Below are 9,912 nucleotides of genomic sequence, written 5' to 3' on the forward strand. Positions count from 1 at the left end.
AGAACATCTGGTACGGATTTCAGGCGCGCGGTCCACTCGATCCCCCTCCAGGCGTCCCTCTTTTGGACTGGAGCGTTTGCGCGGCGCTGTGAAACCCAAGCCGAAGGGCCGTTCGCTCGGGGCGAGATACACATCTCATTTGAGCCGAGCGTTTCCACCACGCTAAGTACGAGCTGGCTCCAACGGGCTAAATCTTTCACACGCTTGTGCAGCAAAAACCGACGGTTGGTCCTAGTCAATGAATTTTCAAGACGTGCATTAAAATGGTACCTCAAAATCCACGATACTCTTTTATTTCTAAAACCATAATGTTCCGGTTTTGAATTTCTTTACGTTTATACATAGATTGGAAGTCTGTTTTCAGTGTACTTCTGACCCGTAAATGAAAGCTGAACCATGCTGGTGGGTTATACAAGAGCGTTTGAGTTCTCAACACGCATTCAGACCACGTTTGATTTAATACTAATAGAAAGAAAACACATTGAGAAAGCGAGGGTCGGTAGGCTTCATGACGCGATCAGAGGCGTAGTGTGTCGCATCGTTTTATTTTAAAAACCGGATTAACAAAAGCAGAGATCCTCCACAGTATCACTGCTGCAGGCAAAAAGTCATACATCAGGGGAAAAAAAAAAGATTTTGATCCTCAGGTATATAAAAATATCAGTTTTAAAATCTGAATTTTACAATATGTACATTAATATTCGCACTGTTAAATATTTATTTTCATTAGTCTCTAAATACCACTTTATTAAATAGTTTATTGTCGTTACCTTTTCCGGACATAGCAATGCTGCCGTACAATTCTACGGCTTATGTGGCATGTTGCTAGGAGACGGGGTGGGCCGTTAAGAGCATTTAGGTGAGCGGTAATAGGCAAATGATGAGACCGCTAAAAGGCGGCTTTCCTCTCACGGGGGAAGCCAGAGGGTTTGGCGGGATGGCGGTTTCAGGGCTGGATCCTCACCCTGTGCCCAGTACTCACATCAGCAAGCATATGAACATGGCTTCAGTCGGTGGCGACTTTATTAGAGGAAAAAAGGTAAATGAAGTTCAGCGGGACAGTGTAGGAGGGTCAGTTCAGTCCCCGCGGCCTACGAAATGATGCAGTTCTTGCCCCTGTGCCCCTTCCTCTTTTTGGACGCGGTCCGGGGGTCGTAGGGAGGCGAGGGCAAGGCGCACACGGGGGTGGGGAGGTCGTCGCCGTAGTAACGGTACCTCTGCGGGCGAGGCTGGGGGATGGGCTGGCCCAGGAAGAAGCCCTCCTCCTCCGACTCGGAGGACGAGGAGCAGGTGGAGCACCAGCCGTCGCCGTCGTCCTCGTGCAGGCCCTGGAGGCAGTCCGTCACCAGGCCCTGCAGCGGGTAGTCCGAGGTGCCGTGGCAGCGGGTCCGCTGGCCGCGGAGCTCCTGATTGGCCGGCGAGGTGCGCGGGTCCCTGGGCGACAGGTGCAGGGCGTCATCCGAGCAGGTCCTGCGGGCCCTGTGCCGCCGGTGGGGCCGGTGGGGCCGGTGGGGGCGGTGACGATGGTGCGGGTGATGAAGGTCGGGCCGCTGGCCCGGCTCCTGGAAGCGGTAGACGCGGCGGCGGGCCTGCTCGCTCAGGGGCGCCCGCCGCACCTCCAGCTGCTCGTAGCGCGCGCCGACGTCCCCCAGGCCGGGCGAGAAGCTCGCCTGCGGCGGCCTGGTCTGCGACTGGCTCCTCCTCAGTAGGGGCACGTGCTGGGGACGCGGCTTCTCTTCCGGGAGGGGCTCCTCCTCTTCTTCCTCCTCCTCCTCCTCCTCCTCGTCTTCCACCACTTGCACATCCTCTCTCTCCAGCTCCGAGCTCAGGCTCCTCAGGGAGACCGCGCTCCTGTGCAGCATCGACGAGTTCAGCGTCCCCATGTTGCTCATCTTCTCGCAGTCCCCACTCTCCAGCTCCGCGAGTCTCTGCAGGGAATACAGCAGCGGCTCCTCCCTGCAGTCTCCTTCCACAGAGGCCCCTGCGGAGACAGAGGGGGTCGGTGCGCGTTTCAGTCGTAGCCTCAGTTCAGTCACAGGGGACATGCAAGCGGCTACTGGATCTATAATGACAAACGGCTTAGGCTTCGCTAAGCTCAGATACGTGATGTGTGACGCCGTGTATGTTCATCGGCTAAAAACATCCTGACGTGATCTTGCCATGCCCATTAAACTGGTGTGAGCTCTATGCGTGGGGACTGAGGAGCTCCTCACCTGTGATGTTAGAGAGCGCCAGAGAGTCCATGGAGTCTCGGATGCCCTGCCCGGGCTGCTCCAGCTCGTCGGCGACGCCCTCCAGCGGGTCGTCGTGCCAGCGCCCCTGCTCGCGCTCGAACCCGGCCGCCCCGGGCTCCAGGTCCAGCTCCTGGACCCTCCGGCTGCTGGCGGGGCCCGGGTGGCTGCCGTAGGCGGAGTCCCCCAGCCCGTCCTGCGACTGGGCCCAGCGCGCGTCCGTCTGGTACCTCTTGCCGGCCGGGCTCTGCCGGCCGCGGCGCCCCCCCTCCGCCTTGGCTCCGCCCTCGGCGTCCGAGGCCCACGGCCCGGCGGGGGCGGGCTCCCCCGGGCGCCGGAAGTCGCCCCGGTCCCCGAACCTGAGGAGCAGCTGGGTCATGTAGTCGTCGTGCTCCGCCCACTCCTCGCGGTCCTCCGGCGCCTCCCCCTGCTCGTCCCGCCCCTTCCAGAAGCGGTCGTCGGCGAAGCTGAGGCGCGCCAGCCCGCAGGACAGCGCGTCCTCGCCGTCGCCGGGGAAACCGTAGTCGGGCGGCGGCGGCGGCGGCGGCGAGAGGAGGAGCGGCGGCGAGCGGCGGCGGCGGTCGGCCGGGCGGCTGCTCTTGCCCACGCGGACGCTGCGGCGGGACTCGCGGGAGCGGGCGGACTGGAAGGCGGAGTCGGAGGAGTCGGAGGCGCGCCCGTCCTCCCCCAGGCTGCAGGCCCTGGAGCAGTAGATCTGCCCGTCTCTGGGCAGGAAGGGGCAGCCCAGCAGGGAGCTCTGGCACTCTGCGCAGCCGAAGCAGGCCTCCGTGGCGTGCCAGTGCAGCCCGTCGTACGTCATCTGGGCGTGGTCTACGCCTGAACGGGGAGGAGGAGGAGGGGGAAAAACATCCGGGTTAGCACCTCCCTCAAACCGGCTTGCTCAGTAAACGTGCTCTAAACGGACCGGGAACACAAGGGGCAGAAACCCTTTGTTTCCGGAGCCGCGGATTGGTCGGTTGGCAGCGACCGGGTGACGAGGCGATTGGCTCACCGATGGGCTCCCCGCAGGCCTCGCAGTACTCGGCGTACAGGGACTGGAAGCAGCCGCAGCAGAACGGCCGCCCGTCCTTCATGATGTAGCGCTGGCCCCCCAGCGCCGCCTCGCACTCGAAGCAGCAGAAGTGCTGCATGTGCCAGTGCCGGCCCTCCGCCTCCGTGCACTCGTCCGCAAAGATGATCTGAGGGAATGCGCCGGAAGTCAGAGACTGCGGTCCACTCTGGTACCGCCCCCACCCCGGTCTAGGCCAGCCCCCCCCCTCCCCCTCAGTCTAGGCCACACCCCCCCGGTCTGGGCCATGCCCCCTGGTCTAGGGCACGCCCCCCTCCCTGGTCTGGGCCACTCCCCCCCTCCCTGGTCTTGGCCACACCACCCTGGACTAGGCCACGCCCCCCTCCCTGGTCTGGGCCACTCCCCCCCTCCCTGGTCTTGGCCACACCACCCTGGACTAGGCCACACACCCCTGGTCTGGGCCACGCCCCCCTTGGTCTAGACCACACCCCCCTTGGTCTAGGCCACTCCCCCGGTCTCGTCGGCGCTCACCTCATCGCAGGCGGAGCAGCGGGGCTTCAGCAGCTCGGCGTGGTGCCGGCCGCAGTGGACCCGGCCGTCCTGGTAGAAGTAGATGAGGTCCACCAGGAGCTCGCCGCACGCCGAGCAGGTGAAGCAGGCCGGGTGCCAGCACACGGACGGCCCCGCCCTGGAGGCGAACACCGCCATCTCGCCCCCGGCGACGCCCTCGCCGCACTGCAGACCAAACAGAGCCGCCTGTGTTTCAACCCTGTTTCAACCCGCCAACTTAACACATTCTCCCGTGCCATATGGGAGACAGTCACCATTTTGATGCATCTCAAGTATTCAAGGGCTAAGAGCTCTGGCTCAGGCTCTTGCTGTCCTCAGATGTAAAGATCTTGAGGAATTGGGTGGGAGACACTGGAGCAGAAAGGGAAAATATGGCTACAGTTTTGTTTCGGCTAACAAAGGCCCATTTTCACAGCGTTAAGCAACCTTCCCCCAGGCGCTGGTGTGACCCGCAGTAAAACGCGGAAGAGCCACAGTGCAAGCGCAGAGTGCGCGGCGTCACAAAGTGGACCGGATCAAACTGGCCACAAACTCCCCTTCTGATCGTCTTTACGGTGGAAAGACCTCCACGCTTGGTTTGATAGGAAGCCCTCAGTGCCCACAGGCCCCCTGTAATTCCAGCTCCTTTTGATTAAAGCCTCATCTTACTGACGATGATGCCCGTTTGAAAGCAGCTGCATTTAACCCTACTGTGTATATCTCACTCTAACCCGGCCGTGTAGATCTCAGTCTAACCCAGCAGTGTATATCTCAGTCTAACCCGGCCGTGTAGATCTCAGTCTAACCCAGCAGTGTAGATCTCAGTCTAACCCAGCCGTGTATATCTCAGTCTAACCCGGCCGTGTAGATCTCAGTCTAACCCAGCAGTGTATATCTCAGTCTAACCCGGCCGTGTAGATCTCAGTCTAACCCAGCAGTGTATATCTCAGTCTAACCCGGCCGTGTAGATCTCAGTCTAACCCAGCAGTGTAGATCTCAGTCTAACCCAGCCGTGTATATCTCAGTCTAACCCGGCCGTGTAGATCTCAGTCTAACCCAGCAGTGTATATCTCAGTCTAACCCGGCCGTGTAGATCTCAGTCTAACCCAGCAGTGTATATCTCAGTCTAACCCAGCCGTGTAGATCTCAGTCTAACCCAGCAGTGTATATCTCAGTCTAACCCAGCCGTGTATATCTCAGTCTAACCCAGCCGTGTATATCTCAGTCTAACCCAGCCGTGTATATCTCAGTCTAACCCAGCCGTGTATATCTCAGTCTAACCCGGCCGTGTAGATCTCAGTCTAACCCAGCAGTGTATATCTCAGTCTAACCCGGCCGTGTAGATCTCAGTCTAACCCAGCAGTGTATATCTCAGTCTAACCCGGCCGTGTAGATCTCAGTCTAACCCAGCAGTGTATATCTCAGTCTAACCCAGCCGTGTAGATCTCAGTCTAACCCAGCAGTGTATATCTCACTCTAACCCGGCCGTGTAGATCTCAGTCTAACCCAGCAGTGTATATCTCAGTCTAACCCGGCCGTGTAGATCTCAGTCTAACCCAGCAGTGTATATCTCAGTCTAACCCGGCCGTGTAGATCTCAGTCTAACCCAGCAGTGTATATCTCAGTCTAACCCAGCCGTGTAGATCTCAGTCTAACCCAGCAGTGTATATCTCAGTCTAACCCAGCCGTGTATATCTCAGTCTAACCCAGCCGTGTATATCTCAGTCTAACCCAGCCGTGTATATCTCAGTCTAACCCAGCCGTGTATATCTCAGTCTAACCCAGCCGTGTATATCTCAGTCTAACCCCGCCGTGTATATCTCAGTCTAACCCAGCAGTGTAGATCTCAGTCTAACCCAGCCGTGTATATCTCAGTCTAACCCAGCCGTGTATATCTCAGTCTAACCCAGCCGTGTATATCTCAGTCTAACCCAGCCGTGTATATCTCAGTCTAACCCAGCCGTGTATATCTCAGTCTAACCCAGCCGTGTATATCTCAGTCTAACCCAGCCGTGTATATCTCAGTCTAACCCCGCCGTGTATATCTCAGTCTAACCCAGCAGTGTAGATCTCAGTCTAACCCCGCCGTGTAGATCTCAGTCTAACCCAGCCGTGTATATCTCAGTCTAACCCAGCCGTGTATATCTCAGTCTAACCCAGCCGTGTATATCTCAGTCTAACCCCGCCGTGTATATCTCAGTCTAACCCAGCAGTGTAGATCTCAGTCTAACCCCGCCGTGTAGATCTCAGTCTAACCCAGCCGTGTAGAGCTCAGTCTAACCCAGCCGTGTAGATCTCAGTCTAACCCAGCCGTGTAGATCTCAGTCTAACCCAGCCGTGTAGATCTCAGTCTAACCCAGCCGTGTAGATCTCAGTCTAACCCAGCCGTGTAGATCTCAGTCTAACCCAGCCGTGTAGATCTCAGTCTAACCCAGCCGTGTATTTCTCAGTCTAACCCAGCCGTGTAGATCTCAGTCTAACCCCGCCGTGTAGAGCTCAGTCTAACCCCGCCGTGAGTTTTCGGGTGTGGGGGGGGAGACCTACGTGCTCGCAGACGGCGTGCAGCAGCGCTCGGGGGAGCAGCCTGAGGCTCCCCCTCCCCAGCGCCTCCTTCTTCCTCTGCGCGCTGAACATCTGCAGCTCCTTCTTCTCCTCCCCCGAGAGGGACTGGCAATACCGGAGCTGAGGTGGAGAGAGAGAGAAACCCCGTTCAGGCTGTCCCACATAAAAACCCAAAAAAAACCCTCTGGAAGGACATCCAGACACGGGCTGAGAAATATCAAGAGGCTGCACTGGAGGGGTCCCGCAGGGGGTACGCCGTTCAGCCTTAAACAAGGAAGCCACGCGTGGACCCCACCAGCAGCCCCCCTGCGAGACTCCTCTGCCTGTCAATCGCCACCACAGCAGAAATCCCTCTGGCACATTGTGGGCGGGGCCTAACACACACCCAATCATAAAATGGCCGCGCTTCACTGGCCCGACGCCCGTCTTCATACTTAACGCTAAACAGGGCACGTGCTGCCCTTTTTTTCTGAGGGGGCGCAGTCGGCTGTGAACAGTCTCCTGGACGAGCGCAGGCGCGGATCGCAGGGGGGAACGGGGTTAATGGGGGGGACCCGGGCCACCCGGGCCGGCTGTACCCCGCCGGGGCTCCCCCCGCGGTTTTTGAGGGCCGCCTCGGGGCGCTGGCCCTACCTCGTTGTCGTGGGGCGGCAGCTGGTACAGGAGCTGCCTGACGCGGAGCTTCTCCCCGGGGCTGTTGACGTAGGGCACCTTGTCCTCGGGCAGGCAGGAGAAGTACAGCTGCACCTGGAGGGGGGCGGGAAGGCCGGGTTAGCGGTGAGCCCGTCGGACCGCTGCGGTCCTGGGGGGGGTGGGGGGGGTCACAGCCCCGGTCCTGGGGTACCCCCAGCCCCCCCTCCCAGTCTGTGTCTGTGTGTGTGCGTGTGTGTGTGTGTGCTGCTGTCCCTTCCAGCTGAGGTCTTTATCCGTTAAGCTTACTGAAAGCACGTGTTGGAGCAAAGCTTTGATTGTGGGTTTTAAACGGATTATTGACAGGTTAGTGGAGGTCTGGCTCCTGACTGGGGGGCCCTCGCCGTTTAACTGCATGTCTGGGACCCGCGAGAGAAGCCGGAGACAGAGCATGGCACAAGTGTGTGAGTGTGTGTGCACAGTGAGTGTGCTAGTGTGAGAGTGAGAGTGTACAGTGAGTGTGCTAGTGTGAGAGTGAGTGTGTGTGAGAGTTAGTGAATGTGAGAATGAGTGTGAGCGTGAGAGAGAGTGTAAAAGGTAAAACTGTATTTAATTCATTATACACCCAGCTGAACGCATGACATAACTGTTTAAATGTTTAAATTCATCTCCGCCCCAGGCAGCCCGCGAGGGAAACTGATTTGACTGCAGAGGATGTGTGCACATCCCCACACCCTTTCCCGGCATCATTTGTATGGAGCCATTGGCTATGTCATGCAAAGAGAGGGGCTGCAATTAATGTAACTTATTTTTTTGCTTTCTTAACTGAGATGAAATACTTCGTTTGCCGAGTTGACGTCGTTTCCAGTTGCATCTCAATGGCACCGTCGCTTCAAACGGCCTTTTTACACAGGAGACCAAGGCTTGGGTGTTTGACACACGAAACGCAGCCCACGAGGGTTATTTTCTGGGTTGCGATGGACCCGGCCGAGGGGGGAAGAGGAGCTTCCCCTTTAAAAAGCAGTCCTGGCCTCTTTCAGCGCCGTCTCTCCCAGGAGCTCGGCCCGCCAGCTGCCAGTGATTATTTGCAGGCCTCTCGTGAAAATGTTTTTTTTTTTTTTTTTTCTTTTCTTTTCTTTTCAAAATGGCAAGTACACACATCCTGTAGATAATTGGGACTTTCTGAGGGACACGAGGGGGAGGCCAGTGTTACTTCTGAGTGAAAGTGAGGAACAGACATCCCGCAATAAGCCTCAGCTGTTTCCACATGAATGCGAGCTTATTTAATAATGCTTAATTCAATATTTCTCATTATGGAAATTTCCCCCGGGCTTAATGGCGTTCAGTAGATTGTCTGTGTGCGCCGTGCTATGTGGTTTATCTGGTGCTTCCTCCAAGGTCCATCCTTCTGGACTAGCTTCACTTTTATCGTTTTTTTTGTTGTTGTTCTTGTGTCATTTTTTAAATAAATTTGCTGCCCAATGTGGAGCTGTACATATCCAATTCCCTCCCTGTTTTGGAATGTCCAGTTATGTGCAGCTCTCCTCCGAAACAGCTGCTTCTTTACACACCGCAGGCTGCAGCTGAGCTCGCACAGAACAGGGTCAGAGGAAGACCTTTTTTTTTTTTTTTTTTTTCAGTACTCGGCTTTAACGTGCAGCCCGCGTGCGCGCCCCGATCGACCAGCAGGGGTCGCCAGAGAGCAATCAAACACAGATCTCTAACCTGACTGAACCCTCCCATGAGCTGATTGTCCGGTTGTTATATGTGCTCTGTGCTGCATTGGCCCGTCGTGCTGAGTTTGATTGGCACATCAGGGGCGTGGTCTCCTCAGGGGGCGTGTCTCATCATCGCTTGCGTATTTTCAGAGCCCGGGGTCTCTCTGGCGGCACCGCGGTTAAAGTGCTCAACGTTATCCCTACAGATCTGGCCGCTTCCCCCGAGTTACTGCGCTCCTACTAAAATGGCCGTTGCCTTACGGGCGGCTCGCACCTTGGGTCACCTGCAGATGGGGAGGGAGGGGAGAAGCGTGCGTTAGGAGGGGGGCGGGGCGGGGCAGGGCGGGGCGGGGCTCACCTGCTCGGGCCGCAGGCCGGGCGGGACCCAGGCGTACTCCTCCAGGGCGCAGCCCGAGTCGTCGTCCGAGGCGGAGCCGCGCCGGAACCCCGGGGCCAGCTTGCCGGCCCTCGCCGCCGCGTCGGCGGGCGGGGCGCCGCCACGGAAACGGCCCGCGCCCTCCGGGTCCATCCGAGGCTCTGTTGGGGGAGGGGGGGGAGAGAGGGGGAGAAGAAGGCGTCGGTCACAGGAGAAGCGAGAGACCTCGCCCACGCGGGGGTAAACGAAAGCAACGGGGTTCTAGAACACTTGGAATTTCGAGTCGAAACATTCCCAAAAAAAAACCTCCTCTTCAAAGGGTCAGCACACGCACACTCCGCTCCTGCGGCACTCCCCCGCGCGGCGGCGACAGTCCTGAAGCGTTTACGGGCAGACCGCTCTGGCTGCGCGGTCGTGAAAAGGCCAAAGGTGTCCCGCCATTGGTCCCTCTAGCTGACAGCCCCGAGCCCGGGCAGGCTTAGACCTTTGACCAGAGTTTGACCCGGAGGTGGCGAGAGTGACACCGTTTTCCCTTCGGTCCGGACAACGTACTCTAAACCGCGTTCAGTAGGGTTCGAAACCCGAGGACCCGAAACCCAGCGCGTGCCCCCGTGGCAGTCTCCCTTTAACGAACCGCTCTCGTTTTCGTCGCTATCCTCCGGGGCAAGGAACACAGTTTGTTTGCTTGTACTGTCGTACGGAAAACAGAGCTCTCCTTCTCGAATATATACGTTCGGTCCGAAGTGGTAAGATTCTACATGGCAGTAATTAAGGGCTTTTCTGTAGGAGGATCGAGGTCATTCATGTACTGTATAT

The 9,912-nt window shown here is 57.8% G+C and overlaps 1 protein-coding gene across 1 annotated transcript; it reads right to left on the reverse strand.

Annotated features, from left to right (window-relative positions):
- Positions 1-852: 852 nt before the first annotated feature.
- On the reverse strand, positions 853-9,251 carry LOC118219262 (prickle-like protein 1). The gene is made up of 7 exons (XM_035402288.1): positions 9,079-9,251; positions 7,006-7,119; positions 6,355-6,492; positions 3,793-3,996; positions 3,244-3,430; positions 2,214-3,068; positions 853-1,981 (listed from the first exon to the last, which is right to left on the reverse strand). Exons 1-7 carry the CDS (start codon positions 9,247-9,249, stop codon positions 1,092-1,094), a joined length of 2,559 nt encoding a protein of 852 aa, XP_035258179.1. The 5' UTR covers positions 9,250-9,251; the 3' UTR covers positions 853-1,091.
- Between the last annotated feature and the right edge of the window lie 661 nt (positions 9,252-9,912).

The sequence above is a fragment of the Anguilla anguilla genome, chromosome 19 (assembly GCF_013347855.1).
Source record: "Anguilla anguilla isolate fAngAng1 chromosome 19, fAngAng1.pri, whole genome shotgun sequence".
In the NCBI taxonomy this organism is placed as follows: domain Eukaryota; kingdom Metazoa; phylum Chordata; class Actinopteri; order Anguilliformes; family Anguillidae; genus Anguilla; species Anguilla anguilla.